The sequence below is a fragment of the Sylvia atricapilla genome, chromosome 3 (genome assembly GCF_009819655.1).
Source record: "Sylvia atricapilla isolate bSylAtr1 chromosome 3, bSylAtr1.pri, whole genome shotgun sequence".
NCBI lineage: Eukaryota > Metazoa > Chordata > Aves > Passeriformes > Sylviidae > Sylvia > Sylvia atricapilla.
Window position 1 is genome coordinate 13,796,243 of NC_089142.1, and position 23,396 is coordinate 13,819,638.

General features: G+C 39.2%; 1 protein-coding gene across 5 annotated transcripts in view; it reads right to left on the reverse strand.

The window, feature by feature from the left end:
* The window catches only part of LPIN1 (lipin 1), a 79,412-nt gene that overhangs the window by 26,037 nt on the left and 29,979 nt on the right, over positions 1-23,396 (reverse strand). For 4 of the 5 annotated variants that reach the window (XM_066314783.1, XM_066314784.1, XM_066314786.1 and 1 more), the window contains 7 exons: positions 14,093-14,293; positions 12,740-12,835; positions 11,173-11,510; positions 10,707-10,826; positions 5,015-5,144; positions 2,847-3,156; positions 1,276-1,369 (listed from right to left, as the gene is read on the reverse strand). In XM_066314783.1, the coding sequence (XP_066170880.1) occupies positions 1,276-1,369; positions 2,847-3,156; positions 5,015-5,144; positions 10,707-10,826; positions 11,173-11,510; positions 12,740-12,835; positions 14,093-14,293 (1,289 nt within the window). Of the gene's footprint in view, positions 1-1,275; positions 1,370-2,846; positions 3,157-5,014; positions 5,145-9,455; positions 9,564-10,706; positions 10,827-11,172; positions 11,511-12,739; positions 12,836-14,092; positions 14,294-23,396 lie in introns of all 5 variants that reach the window. The other variant, XM_066314787.1, reaches the window with a different exon arrangement.

A 23,396-nucleotide genomic window follows, 5' to 3' on the forward strand; every position in this document is an offset into this window, starting at 1 on the left:
AAAGAAAAATCTTTGTTTAAATTTTACAGCAAAACAGGCCCTTCAACATTAGATTGCTTCTACTTACTTGCCTAAACTAGGCAAGTATAATTATAGCTTCCTATGAGCTAGGAAAATAAGACTATAAACTGCATAATTTTAGTGGACAAAATAATGGTACAATAAGCAGAACTTATACTAGCAGAAATATTCCCACACAGAAACAAGAATAAGCACATAAGTTTATTATTTAATTTATATTAACTATATAAACTGATAGCTAAACCCAAACAAATAATGTGTATGTTTGTATATTTGTGTGTCATGTATATACAAATAAAACACTCTACATGTAAACTACTGGGATTAACATTTTCAGAAACAATAAATCATTATATCCACTTAAAATCTGATGAGATCATTATTACAAAGAGCAAGCTCATCAAACTCTGCTTTCCACTCCAGATTCATATGAATGCATTTGAGAAAAAAATTTTTAATCCAACATTTTCCCCATATAACTAATCCTTCTCAGTTTTATTGAAATGCTAATATTACAGCAGCTGAGTTTAAGCAAGCGAAAAAAGAAAAATAAAGTACACAAGCTACTTTAGTTGTTGCTCAATAACTTTCATTAAGTGGCTAGGGTATATGCTGAAAGAGAACTGCAAATGTTGCAAGAGGCTCCAATAAAGATCAGAACAAGTTAGAAATTGTATGCTCAGGGTGCAGTATTTTCATATGTAACTCTGTCATGCAATAAAGATCAGAACAAGTTAGAAATTGTATGGTCACGGTGCAGTGTTTTCATATGTAACTCTGTCATGCACCTTCCAAAAATTTTTTTCTCCCATTCATATTTATAGGTGAATCAACCACAGTAAAGCAACATTAGAGCAATAATTTTCTGCTAATACTATTAACAGTAGGATATGTTCTTTATGATAATAAGTCAGGACATGGGGATAAATATATCCCAAGGCAAACTGTTCTCCCAGGACACGTGAGTAACACTCACAAACATCAGTGTATATTACATAACCATCTACAATCAATATATGATGCTTAATAGACCAAAACAGAAAACCAGCTGCAAGCACTTTTCTCAGACCCAAATACAGCACCTTCCAAAAGTTCTAATATTCTTCTCTACAAAATTTTACTTTCCTTCTACCTTCATCCTTGCCTGAATTTTGAAAAAGACATCTTATCTTGTTGGCAATGAAGAGTTTGATCTAAATATGGAAGGTGAATAGAGCTCTTTAAAAAGCAAAAATATAAGGAAAGGACTTATACTTTTTGGGGAAATAAAGTGCAGCAACTTCTGGATCCATGTCAGTGAGGTCATCTAAATAGACACCATCAGCACCAAGATGCCGGCTCCGTTTGTCTGTAAGGGACAGAACAAGTAAGTCTATTAATGAATATTTTCTGAGTAACAATCCAGAGCTTTTATTACTGTTTAACTACTCATTTTAAGATTGAGAAATCAGAAAGTTATAACAGTTTGTGAACTGTATTTGTACAAAATAATACTGCCAAAAATTTCAAAACAAGTAGTTATATACATTGTTTAAACCATGATTTAACAAAATGGGACAGCAGAGGACTAGTTTTGAGACATGCCAAAGACTTCCTATCCCAGACAACACCACTGTGAATCTGAAGTCAGTGGTCACTGGAGGAAAAAAGCAAAAGGAAAACATTTTAAGTATTTGCACAGGCCTATTATCACAGTATGGCAGTCAGAACATTTAACCTTTGAGAACTAATCTTCCATCCTTCCTTGAAAAAGGGAAAGAACAGACAACAATATAGTCACTAACACAGTATAACTGGCTTGTTATGGACACAACTCACTTTTAAGCACATACAGCTTATGTGTTGTGTGTCCACATGCACCAGCACAGGGAACAACACACCCCTTCTAGGCCTGTCACTAGGACCAACACAGAGTCACCACCGTCCTGTTGTTGCCAGTGCACCTAGATAAGTAACCACTGTAAGGCCAAAACCTAATGTGGAATTCATTATCAGACCCACAGCTTCTCACTCCCCCAATTTCCAACACCAAGCATCACAAAAGCAATCAGAAAATCTACACAAGGGCTGAATAGTAAGCAGAGAAACACGACGTTTTTTGTTTTCAAGACAGTGGAATGCATGGGGAAGATGCATTCCAGATAAACTGCCAAGAAACTTGTATGTTTGCTGATTAAAAAGCAGCTGCACAAACCAGGCTTATATAGAACTTACATAATTGTGGAATAATCAGTGCTCTAAAACAGAGCATTTGTAAGCAAATAAATTTCACGTGAAGACTGTAACACTTGTTCACTTGTTATAAAATACCATGGAAATAGAGCCCAGAAATTAGGATAGAAAAGCAGAAGTTATATTTCACATATTCAGGACAGGACACGTACCACACAGAACTGAAAAGCATGTAAAACAAAAACACCTTATTTTACAGCAAACCTGTTCACTGTGCAAAAGATGTACCACAACTTTGCACTAGGGTAGAGTTTCCACAACTACCAGCAACATACCACTCAGGTGAACCAGCAGATCTACAGTTTGCTTATACATAAAAGTTAAATTCCCAAATCTGTCAAATGGAACAAATTTTGTAGTCCTGCTCATATGCACAGAGCTGCCAAGAACTTCAGACCAAGAAGAATACATATCTCCTGTGAACAGCTTGCTGCACAACTCAGGTTTTGAAAGCTCATTCCAAAGCTTATTCCTTTCCTGATCTGAAAGTGCCTTCAGGGCATGGATTAATTTATATGGCAATAAGGTGCTTTATCACCATGAAATTTGAAGATAAAATCATGCATATAAAAGTGCAGGATCAACAGCTTTACCTTTCTTTCTGGAAGGGGAATCCGTCTTGCCAGTTGGTTGGGCTGAGCAAGCTGCAGCTTGCTTCATTTCTTCATTTGGAGGCAATGGGGGTTCAGCTGCTCCTGGCAGCTCTGTCTCTGGCTTATTTGTCTCAGCTGGTAAGGGCTCACTTTCCTCAGCAGTTGCTGCATCTCCTTGTCCAAGGTCAGGCAGAGGAGACTCTGTGTTAAACTCCTCTATAGGAGAACTCTGGATGACCCGAAAGTGAGTACTTTCAGAAGGATTTACATTTGCCACGCTGGGCTCCTTCGCTTTGAGCAGAGGACCAGCCTGTGAGGAAAATTAAACAGATTACTATAAAGAAAAGCTCTTAAAAATACAACAGCCAGAGTTTAACCTGTTCTTTTCACTCCGGTGAAATCAGACTGTCAAGATGACCAGCTACAGCAGAAAGCCACCACTGAAGTAGAGACTACAATATGCTAAAGACCTCTCTGCTGTGTGTTTGTGCAAATTTGCATTGTGGGGCCAGGAAAAATTTGTTCTGCAATGTGCTCTACAGTCTTTATTTTCCATTCACCTACACATCCCACCTCCCACCCTATCTTCCTCTCTTCCTGTGAAAATCCTGGCTTTCCCTCAGAAAGTAAATCCAACAAACAAGAGAAGGCGGTGCAAACTGGAGTCCTTGCACAATCAAGACAGTCTCAGGCACTGGACACTGTCTAATCCCCAGATTTAGAATTTAAATCACTTTATAGGAACAATTCCAGATTTCTAAGTTTGGGACAGGAAATGTTCTTACAGAGGGACAGAGAGGAGCTGTACTACAGCAGCAGTTGCACAGCTGCTATAACCTTCACATCACAGCAAACAAACAACTCTGACATGAAGTTCAATGCAGCCAAAGTCTAACTCCCAGTTCAGGTATGGCAAGATCAGATTACCTTGGCTAGGGATATAGACAGGGACTGCAGAGAGAAAAGCCTCTCTCTGGGAGTAGGATTTGCAGTACACCCTAGGGTGTGTGACTGGGATAAAAAAGATATCCCTACGTTTCCTAGCAGGAAACCCTCCATTCTAGACTGCAAATGCCAATTTGGAACTCCTGCAGGGATCTGTGCATTTAAATCAGTTCTCTTTGAGCAGAAAATAGCTCCTTAATTCCTTGTAATACACACAGGGAGGAGAATAGTGCAGAGGTGATGAGACAGCTCACCACTGGCATATTAAGGAAGAGGCCAGAGCTCCTTTAAAGAAATTAAGAATTCTAGATTCCCACCCCTCCTTTTATCACTAGTTACCAACAGGGAATTAATTACAATAAATTACAATAGTGCCATTATAATTCAGGTGCCATCACCAGAACATAGAAGTATTTCTGAACAAGATGCCCACTTCCCTGACCTGCAAAGCAGCAATTTTTCCTCTTGCATGAGCCCATCTCTCCTGCAGTTCTTTCTGCAGAGAAGCCTGCCTTCAGCAGGAGGTGCCAAACTCTGCACTATCCCAACACCCATAGCTGCAGTATTCCACTGAAACCCGACCTCTACTCCTAATACCCTGGTGCAGTGTAAACCCTGAAGATCTCCTTTCCCGTGTGAGTGCCAGCACCTGACCAGCCTGCAGAGTGGGCAGCTGCCCACAGTTTCTGTGCAGCACAGGGAACAACACTGCTGGCTGCAGATCCCACACCTAACTGGGACAAATGGCTCCAGGAGGAGACAGGCATAAAGCCAGTCCTATCAGCCAAGAGAACAGCATGTCTGCACATCCACAGATACAGAACTGCAGGTGTCTCTGGATGCTTTTGTACTGAAGCAGCCCATTTTCATTTCTGTAAATCAGACTGCTAATACCAAGCACCTAATTTCCATTTAAGATCATTTACGAATTTCAGTGATTTACCAAAGGACATTGGGTTTGATTTTTTTCTGGTTTTTAAGCTTCTAACTTTTACAAGACTGGGTCTCAGGTGTTCCTTAATTTTTTACTGTATATTATCAGTATTGAGAATATCCATGCCATAAGGTACATTCCTATACCTCCTATGGATTAGGATTAAATTCTCTTACATAAAATACTGTAATTTTATGTAAAACCCTTTCCTCTTCATCAGTCTGCAGTAGACTAAGCACATGTGGCCTATTAAAGCACAAGAGATACTAGCAGGAATTATGTTGGATACCTTTGCAGCCTGAGGTAGCTCTCCCCAAGCCCAGTGCATGTGGGGATTATTCTTTAGTCCACTTCTGTCCATAGGTTTACTGACTAATTCTGAGTCACTTTGAGGAGTAGGAGGACGTGAATCTGATGGGCTAAAGACAAAACAAACAAAAAATGTTACAGAAACAAAAGTAACTACAACACACTTAGTGCTTTCCAAACTGCTGTCCACCGATACAAGGAATTGAAGACTGAAATAATCAAGAGCCAACTGAAAGTATGAAAGCATAGAAAAATAGTTTAAACAGTTCAGAATCCTCTTACACTGGCATTCAAAGGTGTCATCCCTTTTTCAGTAAGTGCTGTCAGAGAAGTAATTTTTGAGAAGCTGAAAGAGATAGAACAAGAACACTGGACCTGAACATTTCAGGAGGATTTTTGGTTTTCTGTGTGGAAAAAATAATGGGGATGGTACCAGCAGGAGCAGATGAATAGATGTTAGTATTGTTATAATGTATGCAAAGTGCAGAAATTACTCACATCAACAAGACACCTTATCCTGACTAAGTAATACTTTAAGAAATCCAGCTGACTCCTTTATAACTTGTTCAGTTCAAGCATTGGATGGATGTTCATAAGGAAAACAGCAGGAGAGCTACATGAAGAATTTGAGCCCTTTCAGATGAAACATATTTAACAGTTTGTTTTGATAATGATTTGATAATAATTATTAATAAATTAATTAGTAAATTATCAGCATATTTTTAATGTGGTGAATTCAAGAAAGTGATGCCACATCAGTCATTAATAAAAAATGAATCACTGATTTCATGGACAGAAGGAAAAATTCAGATTATCTGTTCTGCCTTGCTGCATAACACAGGTCATGGATTTTGCCCCCAAAACCTCCTGAACAAAGCTTGCATTTTTCATCTGAGCCATAACATGTCTTGGTACACTCATCCAATCCTGATTTAAAAACTAAACGCAACAAAAGAATCCACAACATTCCTAAATCAAAGGTCCAAACTGAGTTACTTTCATTCTCAAAAACAAAAGGCTTCTGTCTCATGAAGTGCCTAACGCAATAAAGCTCAACAAGGCCAAATGCATGTGTCTGAGTCAAGGCAATCCCAATACAGACTGGGCAGAGAATGGATTGAGAGCAGCCCTGAGAAGGATTACTTGAGGGTATTTATGGGCAAAAAGCTGGGAGGGTGGTGAGGAACTGGCACGGACTGCCCAGAGAAGTTATGAACTTCCCATCCCTGAAGACCAGACTGAACAAGGTTCTGAACAACCTGGCCTAGTGGAAGATGTCCCTGACCACAGCAGGAGGGCTGGAACAAGATAATCTTTAAGGTCCCTTCCAACCTAAATCATTCTGTGATTCTGCAGTTCTATGAAAGAGCTAAACTGGTTTGGATATTCAGTTTATTCAGAAAAAGATAAAGAATAAATCAAGCATGAAGAATTTATATAAAGGTAGAATCACAGAATGGTTTGGGTAGGAAGGGATCATCTTGTCCAACCACCTGGCCACGAGATCACATTGCTCAAGGCCCCATCCAGCCCGGCTTTGAACACTTCCAGGGATGAGGTATCCACAAATATTCATGGCAACCTGTTCCAGTGCCTCAACACCTTCACAGTGAAGAATTTCTTGCCAAAAGTCCAAGTTCAAAGCCATTGCTCCTTGTGCTGTCACTACATACCCCTGTGAAAAGTCTCTCTCCCTTTTAGCTACTGGAAGGTGTTGTAAAGTCTCCCTTTTTCAATGCTCTGTAGAGCCAGCTGGTAAGGAATTCACAGACCACAGCAAAATAATTACTTCACACTCACATCTGAAATAACAGCAACCTAATTATCTACATTATTCAGTGTTTTCATCTATGCAGTAAAAAACAATTTGAACATGGACAGACACTAGGACTTTTTAGCTGCAGACATTTATGTTACCTAATTAAATTACAAAGTTTATAAGCCATCTTTTTAAGGGCCTACGAATTTTAATTTTTTATCAGTCCTTAGGGTATAACCTATAATTTGACAGATGAAGGAATCAATAAAGTGCCATTTAAAAAGTATTTTCAAGTTCTAAGGATTCGAGAAATGCCTAGTGGGTTTTTCAGCAACTTCTAAATCTCCCACTGAAAAGTTTGTAGGATTTGCAGTATGTTCCATATTTAGAGACCACTGAAACCTTGAAAATCAGCAGCCTGAGCACTTCAGAAAATCTCAGTACGCAATAATGCTCCTACTGCTGCTTTAAGCCTAAAATAACTAAATTTAAGGAAGCCTTATCACTTCAAGTCTTACTTACTCTGTGCACTACAGACATATTAACCTCCAATACCTATTGTTTGCTTAGAAAAATCTCCTATCTGTCTTTGTCCAGCCCAAGTTCACTTACTCAGACACTCTGAGAGAACAGAGGTATTTCTTCAGCTTGGCTAGAACCTCTGCATTCTGCAGTAAGAAAACAGATTTGGAGTAGGGGGGTAACCTGGTCTTCCCTACAATTTTCTGTGAAAATACGGCTCCCTTATACACACAGTGGAGTTGAGGAAGAACCCGAGCTGTTACTCAGCACCATGATTTATATTCTCAGGAATATGGCACACACATATGTGTTTATGTTAAAACAGGCAGAGTTTTGCACTGTGAAGGTTCTTGCTGCAACTGCTGCCCATTGGTCTGGGTTTGCCTTGGGCTGAACTATGTCTTGCAATTCCTGTGTCCTTAAGTTATGCACTGACTCAGCCCAGCTGAAATTTCCCTGCCTTGCACAGATTGCTGAAATACTGCACATCAAAGCAGAGCCACCCATCCTGTCAGCAGTACACAAGAAGGAAAGGAAACTTCAGGTATTTAATCAGCATCTCTGATTCACATCCCATAGATGTGAATCTATGCAGATGACTGCACTTAATCTAATCTAATGACAAAGAACAAGGAACTTTGCCTGTAGTTGGCAGTTCTGCAGTAACAAACTACAATGATCATTGCAGTGTTTTCCACTGGAAGCAAAGAGATCCCTGAAAAAGCAGCAATGTGACCTGAGAAAAAGCCCTGCCTTGTGTAATGAAAAATACCTGTGATAAAGATAATCAGAAGGAAAGAGGCCTACATCATGACAGCCTCTGAACCTCCTCTTAGGTGGCCATAATAGCATTCCTTATTTTACACAGAGGGGGAAAAAGATTGCTGAAAGACCCACCATGCATTTCTTATTTCAACAGCTGCAAACACAGAGCCTCACTCAGACAAGTTGCTACAGCACTTTAAATGTCTATCTAGTTTGTAAGACAGGTGAACTCCAGAGAAAAGTTCATTGAGCCACCCAGAGTACATCACTGCTCCATCCCAACCTGTGCTCCTACCCTCCTCTGCCATGAGAACAGCTAAGGAGAACAGTTTTGAATATCCCAGGATCTTGCTTTGACTGGGTGCTACAACATGGTCAGGTTAAAGAGGGCAGACCTAGAAGCTGGGAAAGCCTCAAGATTATCAGTTTTGATATGGCTTTAGACACCTAGTATGGCAACTATGTTGTTACAAGCAATGAGTAATTTACCCTGATGTACTACTCAAAGCTTTCCCAAGCATTAATCGAGAATTTTAGAGGTCATATTCTACTACTTTAAAATTTCTAATGTTGCTGTGACCTCTCTCTGTTGTGACTTACAGGAGTGAAAGAGCTTGACTGCAACATTGAGACTTCTTGAATTTAAGGTAACACAGAAAGTGTCTGTATCCACTTTTAGCTCTGTGGAAAAGAAGAATCCTACACTACTACAAAGGCTTAGTCTCAGTCTCCTGAACCTCAACCAAGATGCCTTATCTACTGTGTCATCTTTATTCTGCAAGGTTTTCCCCTTTGCTGCAATCCGACATATAGGAAGCCCTTCCTCCTCTCCCATGGAACAAGGGAGAGAAGTCTTCTTTTAGCGCTAAGCTCCTCCCATTACAAGATATGCATTTTTTATTGCTCACTTAATCTCTGAGGTATTTGTTTTGCTTTTATTTTAGCAATCTATGTACAAGCAAACTACTCAGGAAAACCATGGCATAAAAATGTCATTAAAATATTTATTGATTGTAAAAAACTATGTGGAAATGTCAGTCTTCAGAGGAATGAATTCACTAGCTAAGTTCTTCCTTTTTGGGGTTTTCATCATCTTTATGAACTTGATTTTTACCCCAGGCTTTCACTGGCATGATTTTATATCAGCCATCCTCTTTCAGTGGATGATTCATCAAGGTAACTTACCTCTACTCAATGCACACAAAGAAGCAAGCAGAGAAAGTGTTTTCCAATGTCACTTTCAAAGTGTCTGGGTTAGCAATAAGTACAGTTATAAATTCAACAGCAGTCCACACAGTCTTAATGTGTTAAAGGTGTATAAAGTGTTACAAGAATTAAAAAGCAGTCCAAAAAAGAGGGAGGACAACTGTTCTACCTGTCTAGAAGAGAAAAGTGACAAGATTGTTGAGGACAAGACTTAGATAGGCCTCCATCTGCTGGAACAGTGAGGGGAGTGGTTTGCCCTGTACAATCTGTAGCCTTACTGGGCAGCAGAGCATGTTGGGAGAAAGAAAGACAGGGTGTCATTATATTCACAAGTGCCGATTAACATAAACTCTTTGTGCACTAGTTACATAAATGCTGAATTTACACTGAGAATTTTCAAAATCCAGCATACTACAATCAAGAAACAAACAGAACACACAGTTCCAAAAGCCACTGAAAGGGCAGAGTATTGACAAATGCGATCAGCAGCCTGGTGAAGCCAATCACATTAAGCTTTACAGGCACTGGAGAACATTTCTTCCAGAATGCAATTCAAAACAGTTCAATTTAGCCATTGCCGTGAAACAATCTCTTCACTCTCCTTTCCTCTGCCCCTCAACTACAGAGGCAGGATACTGAGATTAAGACTTCTCAGGACACGGTCTTGTGAATATTGCACTGCACTCCAGCAGTCTGCATGGGGGACATGGAGACATGTGCATGGGGCACACACACAGACCTAACTGGAATTATAGTGCAATGAATTAAGCAAAAATTGTCACTTTTTGACAGACACAAAAAGGGAGGTCCAAACTGCTCTGTTTTGACATTAAAGGTATACACATGCACATAAATACACATAAAGGAAAAAATAAGCAAATTACTGTATGTGTCCTTTTTACACAATAAATATGTATCTATATATATATAGATACACCTATCTATATTGAAAGTGACATGAAAAGCTTGTTTTTATTTTATTTTTATTAGAAGTCTTGTTCTTATATATGAACTCCCATCTGGGAAATTCTTAAAAGGATTACACTCAAAATACTGAAGACATATAAACCTACATTCATCGAAGCCCTTACAGGGTATGTGTATCAGGCAAATATTCAGATTTCACAAAACATTCATCCTCTCTACAGTATTTATATGCAAACAGTGACATTAACAGATAAAAATATTCTTCAGAATTTGTAGACGTACATTTGCATGCATGTAATTGCTGCATCAAGGACAAAGCCAACCTGATGTTTTGGTACACTATCTTTTTGCAAATACAAAAGTAATCATCTTATAATGGTCACATTTGATATCAAAACCTTTAGTACGACTTCATATAGCACTTGCATAGAAGACACTAATGGAAAAATTAAAACTAGGGTGCTATCTAGAACTGTACTATCAGAAAAAGTACCTTTGATGAGGCGACCATTCTCCATCTGAATGAGGGTAAGGTGCAGACTGAGAAAGCACAGAAACTGCAGGAGCCTTTATGTCAGGTACATCATCAACAAACACATCTGGAACAGGGAGCCTAAACAAGAGAAAGTGACATTTAAAAAACATACCTGATTACTGAATTTTCATATACCTCAGCTAACAAACCCTGTTGTAGAGAAGAATTAGTAAAACCTGAACTAAAGAAATGTTATCTGATTCAAACCATCTAGTTCACATCATCACAGAGGATTCTTATGTTTTTTATGTCGTTTTCATTACTTTAATTACTAACATTCCAAATAGCTTTCTAGCCTACAGCTTTATTTTTGAAGTAACACCTTTCATCAGCCATATGTTCTGACTTAGGAATTACTACGAGAAGGCACGAACTGGAACATTAACCCAGGTTTTCATTACAAGTCTCAATTCCACTATGATACCTTGAACTGTCCAACGGCTCTTTTTCTTCCTCTGAGCTAATCTCTATGGGAAACATGTCTTCGTCTTCTGATGTGTCTCCATGTGTGTCTTCTCTTTTTAAGCTGTCTATTTTATGAGTTGACTTCCTCCTCTTCTTCCTCCTTTTTTTCACAGAGCTACAGACTGGAGATGTTTCAGTAGAAGGCTGGGATCCATGGGCTTGGGGCGGGACTTGTGAGGATGCATTGGTGTCCAGGTTTCGTATCCTGTCTATGGAATTCCTCTTCAGCTGGGATTCCATTAAGGCAGTCCCCTCAGACAGAATGGGAGATGTGGAGAGATGATAAGGAATTACCTCCTGAAAAAGAAAAAACTCAAACCATAAAACATGTTAGCTCTTTCACCAGTCATACAACTGGTTCTAAGACCTATGTACAAATTACCAAAATCTAAATCATTTACTCCTCAGAAAAATAACAAGGATTAGACAGCTGTATGTTTATTATGCTCCTGTGGCATATGGGAATTTTTCTATAATTGCATGTCCTTAGACAACCAGGGACAATACTCTTAATGCAACATCCCCTGAGCACCCATTATTGGCCAGGTTACGGTGTACTCTGTCCACCTCATTAAAGATACAGAGCAGAAAGAAAATCTTAGTTTAGAACCTGAACATTTTGTAAAATACAATTCCCCTTCAGAACACAGATGACAGATAGTAGTCAGATAGGTCAATGCTTTATAATTAGGTCACACAAACACCCTACTATTCAATCATATATATGCATCTCTAGACATCTATGGAAGTATTTCCAGCAGTTTTCAGTTACCAAACAACTGCTACCACACAAAAATGCTAAAAATAAAGATATAGAGATGCACAGTCACAAAGCTCTCACCTGAAACTGGAAATACCAGACTCAACACAGCAATGTGAACACTCATCCTACTCTGGACAGTGACAAAAATTATTTGGGATATCTGAAGAGAAATGCCTGCAAAAATTTTCTTATATTACATTACACGTGGACTAGTCAAAGTTACTGTGACCATAATTTATTTGAACCAGTATTTAACCACAGCTCAACAGCAGACATTCTCATTTAAATACAGCCCCACATGAATAACAGTTGTGAGATCATGTTTATGAGAAGCACTAGAATTAATGTGAGCACAGATGTTTACAGAGCATGTGCACTTTTACTGGCAGTCTGGTGCATATGTTCAAATTAAAGATTTCTGCGAAAAACAGAATGTTAATGTCCCTGGACATTAAACTCTTGCACACAACTTTGAAGCATGTGAACTCTGTAGTTGCCATTTCTGTTCACACACTGGCATGCACATGATTTGTTTTTCACTCATGTGTTTATCCTTCAGCTTTTTCAAATCTCAGCAATTCAACAGAAAAACCCAAAGTAACAACATAGCATTAAATTCCCACCGCAGAAAATTGTCCAGACACTTTCAAAACTATAAAATGGATCAAATTATATTTTTCAACAAGATTCCTAAACTCAAAACTGCCTCTGAAGAGCAGACATCAGATTTTTTTAATGAATTAAAAGTAGTTTTTACTCTTACCTGATCATTATCCATCTCCTGCACAAAAAAGGCCTCCCCATTGTCTCCTAGTTTCATGTGCAAATCTACAGCCTCTCCATTAATTTCTATGTCAACCTGGAAGGAAATAAATATATTCTCAAATGAAAATAAAGTCTTTCTGCTGGTACTGGGCAAGTGCTTCTCAAAGAAGTGTAAGAAACCTTATAATAAACAGGAAATAGTGACCTGCTCTTTTTCTTTCACCCCTTCACAAAGCAATCAATTACAAAAATGTTTTTCTAACTTGTTCAGCTCATTGATTCCCTGCTCCTCTACTCAGAAATGTTCATAGTTATTATAAAGTTCTGAATATTTTTAAATGTAGTTCTGAATGCTTCACTTGCCACACAAATCTATTTGCTCTTTTAATTCATAGTCTATTTTATATTGTGCTAGAAGTACTTCCAAATGCAAATTCTTAATATGTTGTGTTTCAAATTCATTAAAGAGACTTCTCTTTACACTATGAGAAGCAGAAATGAGAAAAATAATTTTACATTCAATTGCTGTGTCTATTACTTCTACTTCCACATATCTATCATCACTGTACAGCCCAAACTATCTCCATTTCTTCTCAGAAGGATCTCTCTCTCTCTTTGGCTATAACCATGCTTGCCACCAACTCCATTTTCACTGTAAATTTTTTGGAGATTTGCACAAGTCTACATTTATGTTATATTTCAGGACACAGTACACCATTGGCACAGTAAGTATTGGAATTTCTTTCTGTTCTAAGTAAGAATTGAACAGCGTCCATGCTGACTTTAGGATCTTTCTGTTGAAAATTCTAGCTACATTAGAACCTAGACTATATGGTGTTACAAATTACTTCCTAAAATAATCTGTCACAGTGGTTCACATCTTATACACTGCCAGGTCACTCAGCCTAGTTACATTTTTTCCAAGGCCCTGGCTGTTTTTTCTAGATCCAATTAACCTCAAGGTTCTATTATCTGAAAATATTACTTGACTAATATATCCATTTTTGGAACGACCATTGAACATGTCAAAGAAAGGGTTTTAATGACTCACTAATGAAATTTAGTATAGGTTCAAATTAACACATTTGAAATGTTGCTTTAATGAACATAAATGTTACAAATTTCACCGCCAGTTTTGTTTTTTATTATAGTCCATGTCTTACAAATTATGCTCTGAACAACTGCAAGAATCAGTAACAACCATTTTGACTGAAGCTTGTCTTACTTCAGGCTCTTTATAAAGGGTGTCTAAAGAAAACCTCAACTAGCAGAGCAAAGAACATTCACTAACTTCCATGCTATTACAGTTAACTCACAGACAGGACATATAAAAATTATCACATTTTCTTACCACTTTCTCCCTGGAACGCAGAACTCCCATTTTCCCGAAGCGAACGTGGAAAGGAGAGCACTGAAGATTTCCATCTGGCTGACGTACAACAATTATATCTATACATCCTGACAGTGTGGCTGGGTTTAGACCCTTATAGAGCTCCTTCACAGTAACAAACACTTGCCCTGCTAACTGTCCAACGTAATTCATGGTTTGGACCTGAAAGGCAAAAGGTAGAACAAACTGGATTTTGATGCCTGCTTTGTATTTTAGAGACATTTGGGAGATGAAAAATCCTGCAGTGGGGTATTCTCCTGTCTCACAAATTAACAGTTCTGCACAAAATCAGGATTTCTCATCTAATTTATTTACAGCATGTTTGTAGAAAGCTGTTAAAACACAAAAGGGACACTTAATGTCAGAAAATCGTGGTAACTTTCAAAAATTCATTAAAATCAGTTGAATTCAAAACCACTGTCAGATTTTGAGACTCTGAAGCTCATAAATGTCTAAAACTATCTCTGAAGAGAAAAGCATTACTTCCAGAATAACATCTCCTATCATTTATTGTGCTTTCAACACTAGAAATACTTTCCTTGTGTATTTCCACAGGCTTTTAATGGCAGGGCAAGTGAATAGCTTAGAGCATATCTAATTTTACACCACACTAAAAGCAAAGACTACCTTCCCATCATACAGCAATTTCTCCCATTAAAAGATTTTTATAATGCATTCAGACAACAGATATGCATCAAGGTTGGACAAGCAACCTTCAACCCAGAGCACCCAAACCTTGTTTCCTAATGCAACTGTACTATTCTTGTTTCAAACAGCCTTTTCAAACAGTATCTTCAGTTTTAATAAAAATTACACCTCTGTTGAGATTGAAGTGGTTTGCTTTATTTCCCCTGCTCCTGCATTTATTTAGTATTTAGCATTTAGTTTGCTACTTCCACATTATTAATACATGTCCTGTTTAATATATTTAGTCCCCCAGAAATGACTAACATGCATATTTAGACACGCTAAAAAGATAAGAAAGTCTTCCAAGGGCTCTCAAAATATGAGATAATTTAAGCAGATACCTTACGGAGAAGTATAGATTTTAAAGACTTCCAGTGTCTATTGTTTTCACTACATTTTCAGCACCTCTTGCAGATTTCAAGATACTGGTTTCATTAAAACCCTGGTGCACGCAGGATAGAGCATATGACACACACAAGTCCTTTGCTAGGCTGTACTACACCACCTGGACATCAATAAAAGAAACAGTTGCAGGGCAGGCAATGCTGAAACTCCCATTGATGGTGATGAGAACAGAACTGAGCTCAGAGCTGGAGACAGTCACAGCACAGCAGCAGCATCTGCTACAAATAGAGACTCTTTCAGCTGTGTTCTTTCATAAACAACAAAAAGATGTATGAGATACTGTAGAATGGCTCCAAAATTAAACTGTGATTTATAGTTATAAACAAAAGACATTTTAAAGAATACCATGAAAGCACTAGAGTAAAAAAAATTGTGAAGTTAGGAAATGCAATAATCAAGGCAGTTTCTTCCATGCATTGCTGTTCTAATTAACAATTTTCACCTGTGGTGTTTTGGTGGTTTTTTTTTTTTTCAAAAGTCCCTCCACATTGTGTGGACTGAGGTTTTGCTTTCTTCTCTGTTCTGTTGCGGTACATGGCTTAGGACACAATCTGTGCTCTGAAGGAAGAATTATTTATGGTAGTCATCACTACATTGTCCTTGAAAAGCAGTCATGGTTTCCCCATCTGACAACCATGGAGAGAATCACAAAAGGATTAAGGCTAAAACTAGGCACTAAGTTAAAAAAAAAATCTGTTTGATTTTCAAAGTATTCAACATACAAGATGCAGTCATGGTTTAACAGCAACAAAGCACTGCCCAGTCACTCACTCACAAACAATTCCCCATCCGAAGCAGGCTGGGTGTGGGAATCAGAAAAGTGAAAGTTATAAACTTCATGGGCTGAAATAAAGACAGTTTAATGGGACAGAAAGGGGAGAAGGTAATAATAACTATACTAATAAATTATAATAATACAAATAAAAGAATTTCAATGTACAAATCAAGTGACGTCCAATGCAATTGCTCACTACCCATAGACCAATTCCCAGCCATTTCACAAGCAGCAGCCCATGGCCAGTTCACCCTCCAGTTCATATCCTGAGCACGATGGTCTGCAGTATGGAACATCACTTTGGTCAGCTGGGATCAGCTGCCCTGCTTGTGTGTCCTCACAACTTATTATGTTCCTCCAGCCTGTCACTGGCAGGGCAAAAAACTCCTTGACATAACACAAGCACTGCTCAGAAACACCTAAACCAGCAGTGTGGTACCAACATTATTCTCATCCTAAATCCCAAGCACAGCACTATACCAGCAACTAAGAAGAAACCTCTATCTCAGCCAAAACCAGGACATATGTTACCTAATGGAAGAATAATCCCTAAACTGTGTTTGGAGAAGCCTTTCTGCACAGCCCTCAATTCAGGCATCCAGAAAGTGCCACCTACTGAAAAACCAACACATAAAAACTTAATGTAATTTATATTTCTTTCTCCAGCACTGAACTGGTTACAGCACTTCTGGGCTCCTACTATACACTAGAAACATTGCCTTCCTGAATGCAAATCTAATGTCAAACTGTATCATAGGGAACAGCACTTGAAACTCATGTCACACCCTACACTGTGTCACAGAACTGGTTGGAACAGACCTCTAAAGGTCACCTGGGTCCAAATGTCTACCCAAAGGTGGGACAGCTTGGACAAGGCTGCCCACAAACTTGGTCCTGCAGAGTTTCAGTGTCTTCAAGGATGGAGATTTCTCAGCTTTTCTGCTCTCTTGATTCTATGGATCCCTGTCCTCACAGAGGAAATTTTCTTCACAATACCTAATCTGAATTTCCCTTGTGCCACTGCCTCTTGTCCTACCACTGTGCACTTCTAATATCCCAGCTGTTTCCTCTACAGCCCCCAAAAAGTAACTGAGTATTCTGAAGAATAAACAAAACTAGCTTTCTTGGCCTCTGCTTCTAAGTCCTAACTATCTTGGGGGCCACCATCTAAACTCTTAAAAGAGCTGGCATGACACAGGCACAAACCTAAGTTCAGAAGTCAGCCTCTAGGGTGGCAGACGTAAGCAAACTTTTTTAATCACCCCTTTGCTGTGGAAAAATACTTCAATTTTTACTGGAGATTTCTCCAACCTAAAGCACGAAAACAAACATTCTTATTGAGCTAAATAACCCAGTTATTCACCCCAGTTAATGCTTGGCCTGCTGAACTAACAAAATTTCTAGGTGCAAAACAGCCATGACTTCCTTGGTGGAGAAAGAGCTGCTGAGACTGTATATAAACCCCACTATTTGGGAGAGTTCTGGACAGACAATCCAAATATGAGGACTCACACATCCCCTTTACAAGTTATACCAGCTGGGCTCCTAAAATCCTAAACAGAGAATTTTGCAACTATTCTTGCTCACTACAGATCTTAGCTACTCTGCCTGCCCTGGCTTTGGACACAAAGATCATTTTTATATCCACCAATTTAAAAAGCTGGACACTATCCTCAAGCTCTGAGGCCAAACAGCTCAGCACAGCTTGCTCTCATAGAGTGGAAAGCTCTTATCCCTTAAAAAAGTGCCACATTCAAACTGTGAGCTGGTGATGGACATTCCTCTCAAGCTGGGCTGAACCTTGCATCAGCAACAAAGTCATTGTGGAATTAAAAGACAGACTGGGAGACTGATCACATAAACACCACTTACCCAAGAAACTGACAAAAACGGGTTTGATTTTCAAATGTAGGGAACAAAAGATGCTGTAGTTAAAATGGGGAAGAGTTCAGAAATTAGACTCTTGATGATTGTAGGCCCTCTATCCTACCTTTTATACATGCCAACCAAAGCTGAGATTGTTTGGAGTCTGAGGTTTTATGTTTGTACTCTGAACCTAAAGTTGGTCCACGCCATGTCAGCACTCCAGGAAACCAACAATCCTCAAACCCCAGAGGGACTGGATGTGGTTTTGGAGCAACACTTCACTCTGGCCTCTCCAATAAGTCTTTCACTTACAGGCAGCAGCAACTTCATACCATGTTCTCATACCATGCTAGTGGACACAGTACAGAATATTTTTTTCTGCTGGGAAAATTCAGAATCCTTTGATCTAAGCTTGCAAGTGAGAACAGCCTGTACTGTTTCTGTCAGGATTCTCAAAAGATTTGAATTTTGTCCTTTGCCAGAAGACATTTCACAACTCTACATTTTGCATCTATTATAAAATTAAAAGTATTTTCTAGTATAATTTTTAATGCAAATCTAATTAGCATCACCTTCCAGAAAGCACAGAAAACTTCCAACTCTTTTGATTGTTTAAGACAACAGCCATTTTTTCAGAATATATCATCATGTGGAAAAATAAGTCAAAAATAAATAGCTGGGTGATCTCCCTTATTACTTAACCGATTTATTCACTTAGCAAAGTTTGACCTAACAAAATTAGTTCTTTAAAGTCCCTTTCTGCTGGATGTCACAGTAAGATCAAACACACTGTCATCTAGATAATCCACTTCTTTCATGCAGGTACATCAGACTATGTCCTAATTCCACTGGAAAAGCCAGTAATTGTACCCCTTGTGGCATGGTTTTGGTTGTTTGTTTTTCTGGGGATTTTTTTACAGCTCAGCTTTTCCCCTTACCATTTCATCTTTCTTCTACTGCATTTTTCAAAATAAAATACTGAAAAGGAACCAAGGGCCTTTTTTCCTTTTGCAACACCTGGTGTCTCATCAGGTGTGTCACAACATTAATGAATAATAGATTAGATATCGCCATATAGCTAAATTACTGAGGGATGGAAGTACTATTCAACACGCTCTAAAAACAGTTGATTTAGGTGGCATGCTGTAAGGGTGATTAAAAAGTGGAACACACTTCCTCTGGAAGATATGAAATTTCCAATGCAGAACATCTGGAAAACGGGACAAACATTTGCTGGGACTGGTTTAAGAACAGGCAACTGCAACCTTTAGGAAAGACACTGTTGGTGTGCCTGTGCGGAAGGCAGCAAATCAACCCACATCCCATCACAGACCTGACCATTACAATCTGGACATCTCCACTGAATCTATTTAAGTTTCAAACTCTGCTTCTGGTAAATTTCAGATTCTGCTTCTTTTAGGCACAGGCCAATAAGCACTCTCCCAACAATTCCAAGGCACAGCTAAGGAGCTAAGATGGACTGGGTACTACTCCCATGGCCAGTTTAGAAGCAGTCACTTTCTTTTAAAGCTTTACAGAGCTCTAGAGAATAGATGGTGACAGCTGGTCTGGTCACCAAGAATGAGCTTAGGCAACATTTAGGTGTCTTTCAGCCCCTTTTCTGAGGCTGTATGCTTGTGATTGTGCACTAGCTTTGTAGGCCAGGAGAAGAAGATTTGCAGCAATGGTAAACATAACAAACAAAACAAACCCACACACAAACAAACAAATAAAAAAACCCACAAAAATAGAGACACATATTTCAGTCACACTTTTAATACCTGATCTGATAAGGAGACCCTGGTTCATTGTTGAAGTGATGGGCATAATCACAAAATGAATCAACTTTCCTCCTAAGAACGTCCATAAAAGTTGTGAAATGGTGAAGGGAAGATAAAAATTGATGGGCCAGTGTTCACTTAAAATACATCACTGCAGCTCTGCTGCTGACACTGAAACTACAACAATTTTATAAACCTGGTTCATCTGGTGCCCTAACCTGCCCCTGGTTTCTGTTTTGAAGATGTAAAGCTTGAGAGAGACCAGACTATATTTGGGAATCAGACTGTGGTCCCTTCAAGAAAATTATTTGTCATTTACAAAAACTAATAAGTAAATTATAGTACTTCAAAGTCAGTGCTTATTAACACTCTTTTATTACATAACAAATTATTTTCTTGACTCTGAAACAATTGAGTTTTGTCTGCAGATCTGAACACTTAATCCCTCCACTGCAACTAGTGGAATTTTACTATTGACATGCTCTTCACCATGAAAAACAGTTTCAGAGGTTACATTCTAAAAAAAGATTCATGATAAAACAGCAGGGGAGACAAGAAAATATTTCCGATGAAGATTCTCTAGATGATTATTTTCAAATTAAGCTTAGCTCTTTATGTCTATGCAACAACCATGTTGACTTAGCTATAAAAGCTCTTAATAACTTTCATTCTATTCTTTTTAAACATGTACTTTTGTTTATTAGTAAGCTGTCCACACATTAATGCTCTAAAGTCACTAATGCCGTTTGATCGCCACATTCAAATCCCTTAGTATTTTAAGCCACTTCAGGCAGGAAACTGAAAATCATCAAGACCTCCCAAAAGCCTTTTTCTTAACTATTTGTGAATTCCTACATCCAACCTAAAGTCAACGCCACAAATTCCCACCCTACTTTTTTGAGTAAATGCCCAGGCAGAACCCCAAATTTGTGCATTTTTCAGAGCAAAATCAGATCCTGGATTTACTTTTTCTAGAGGAGCCATTAAGGCATTGCACTGGACTTTGGGAGACTTCTGTTTAGAGCTACTTTTCTACAAGACCCCCCACATAATTTTGGGCAAGTTACCGAGGCTTTTATCTCAGAAGGTGTAGCTCCCATTGGTTTCAAGCAGGGCCTATCACAGTGGCTATATCCCAACTGCAGCAGGCCAAGCTCACCCAAGTGAGACATAGACAAGCACTCTCCTTGCATATTCTGTTTTCCTGGGAAAGGAAACCTGGACACATGACCTAAAAAGGAGCCATAAGCAGCTATGACCTCAATTTGGACAAGTTGCTGAGGAAGAACTCTAGAGGACTCCACTGAGCAGTGACTTTGTTTGTTCTGTAAATAGACTCTGTCCAAGTCTGATTATACTCACATTTGTTCCAGACTTCCCCATAGTCACAGCTGCATGGGACAGACCACATTCCTGCAGGTGATCTGACAGTTCGTCTGGTCAGTTGGGAGACAGGTGCAGTTCACTTGTATGTCCCATATCAGAAAGCAAAATTCAGCCTGGGCTGGCTCTACACCAGAATAAGAGTATTATGCTTCCTGCCAGTCTAACCTCCAGAAATATTTCAGGATTGGGATTATTCTGGGCTTAATTCTATTAGGAACTATTTGACTTCTATTCCAAGTTACCCAAGGCCAGTGCCAAAAATTGTGACTTCTTACAACAGCCAGAGAGTCAAATGGATCAAATGTCAAACTTATCCTCCAAGCTGCCTGTCGCTCCAAGAACCCACTCACACTCACTCACAGTCATGGACTTTGAATATAGGATGACTATTCCTCTGGCTCTGATATTGCCCTGTGTTTCAAATAGTTAAAAACTTTACTTGGTACAATACTTTATGAAGTCCCTGTAAAGGACAGAATATTTTCTTGAGAGCAGCTAAAATCAAAAATTCAAACTGAAGACTCAAAACTTGCCTGCAATGAATTCCCACACTAAAACAAAGGGAGCACTGGCCCACAGCCCCACAGTCAGGATATCAAACTGGTACCCAAGAGCCCAGGAGAATTTCAAGGCCAGCTGAAGGGTACAACAGACCTCATCCCAACCTCCCAGCTGCATATTCCCCACTCTGCTAAATCTTGTCCTTGCATCATCACTGAAAAGTAACACTACTAAAGCCAGAAAAAATTATTTCCAGCTATACCAGTGGGATGAGCTGACTCACCACATACAACTGGTACTACCAAAGACAGAAACAAAGAGTCAGTGGCGCACAGTGCAAGGGACACCTCTACTGAAATTCCAGGCAGTCCTGAAACCACATCTCAAGACTCATCAACTTCTTTCCCAGAGGTTTCTTGGGACACCTTCTACATTTCCCTTGGTCTAGCAGTACCTTAACTTCCCAACTGTATAGTGCTTTCCTCCTCTTGGAGAGACTTTGAGGGAATCTAAAGAAGGACTGAGACTCCTTTGTACTGACCCTGCATAAGAGTTCAAACTTGACAACAAATTGAAAAGTACAAACTGATGCATGAAACCAAGAACTTTTGCAGTAGCTGAAGAACTTGTGGTAAGTCAGGTACTGTGCTGCCCTGTGCTACTATTCTGATGTCAGCGAGGGAACATAAATTAGAGTGGAAAAACAGCAGTAGTTCTACTCTATACAGACACCTCACGTGGCTTGGGATGCTTTCTCTCAGCGGGATTGGAAAACAATTCATTAGACTCTTTATCTTCTGCATTTTTAGAGTTCAAAGTAAGCTTTTACTGTACTTCAGCTGGTTTTGGCAACTGCTATGTGTATATACATTCACAGATAAAGAAATCTGTACATCTGCACATGCTCAGATATGGAAAAGGGTCAAAGACTAAAACTTGCCCAGCTCCTTACACACAGGCCCCGCTGCATCAGGTTAGCAGATATTATCAGGCAGTCTGTATCTGCATTAGTGACCTGGAGCTATAAGAAAAGCAGAAAGTATCTAAAACCATTGGAAGCTATTTCCATGGCTTTATGCGTAACATTGTAACATATTTATGTTGAGCATTTTCCATCTGATTTCTTTCACTATCTCCTCAGTTTTTCTCCAGTTCTCTTCATCGAAGTAGACTCATTTTACCCTAACAGGAGTTCACCTAACTTTTAACCATGCGCTGATGACAACAAAACCTTATGTACATACACTAAGCATTTACCATGTTTTCTTCCTGAGACAGCAGAGGCGGGGACACAGATAAAATAAACCATTTCAAAACACCCTCCAGACTAGGAGCCAAATTAGAAGTCAAAAGACCTATCAACACGGATGACTTTACACAGGAAAAGAAAAACGATCTGCTAGATGGTCTGCAATATCAAGGCTGGGATACCACCTCTACGCAATTCCTCCATTTGATGGGGATAACAATATTGCAGTGTTTTGTCTCCTCCCCACAAGACACATTTGCTTTTAGTTTTGCTTCTTGAAGTTAGAGGAGGTATACTAATTAACAAAAAAAGTAATGGGGGGGGGGGGGGGGTGGTAACATAAAAGAAATACAAAATATCTGAAAGTTTAGTTTCCTGTGTAGCCATTGTACTGCTGCTAGCCAGGCTCTGCTATGTCATTAAATCCCTCTATCCTGTAACTGCTGTCATTTTTCCAGCTCAGGGAAAGTATTAGGGAAGCAGTAGCATAATGCAGCGATTTGCATCAGCAGCTGCCAGGCAAAGGGAAGCAAAACGCCTAAAGCCAAAGGGGAAGCAGCAGCAGCAGCGCACAGAGGGGCTCTGGCCACCACCAGCGCACACAGCTCGGCGGGG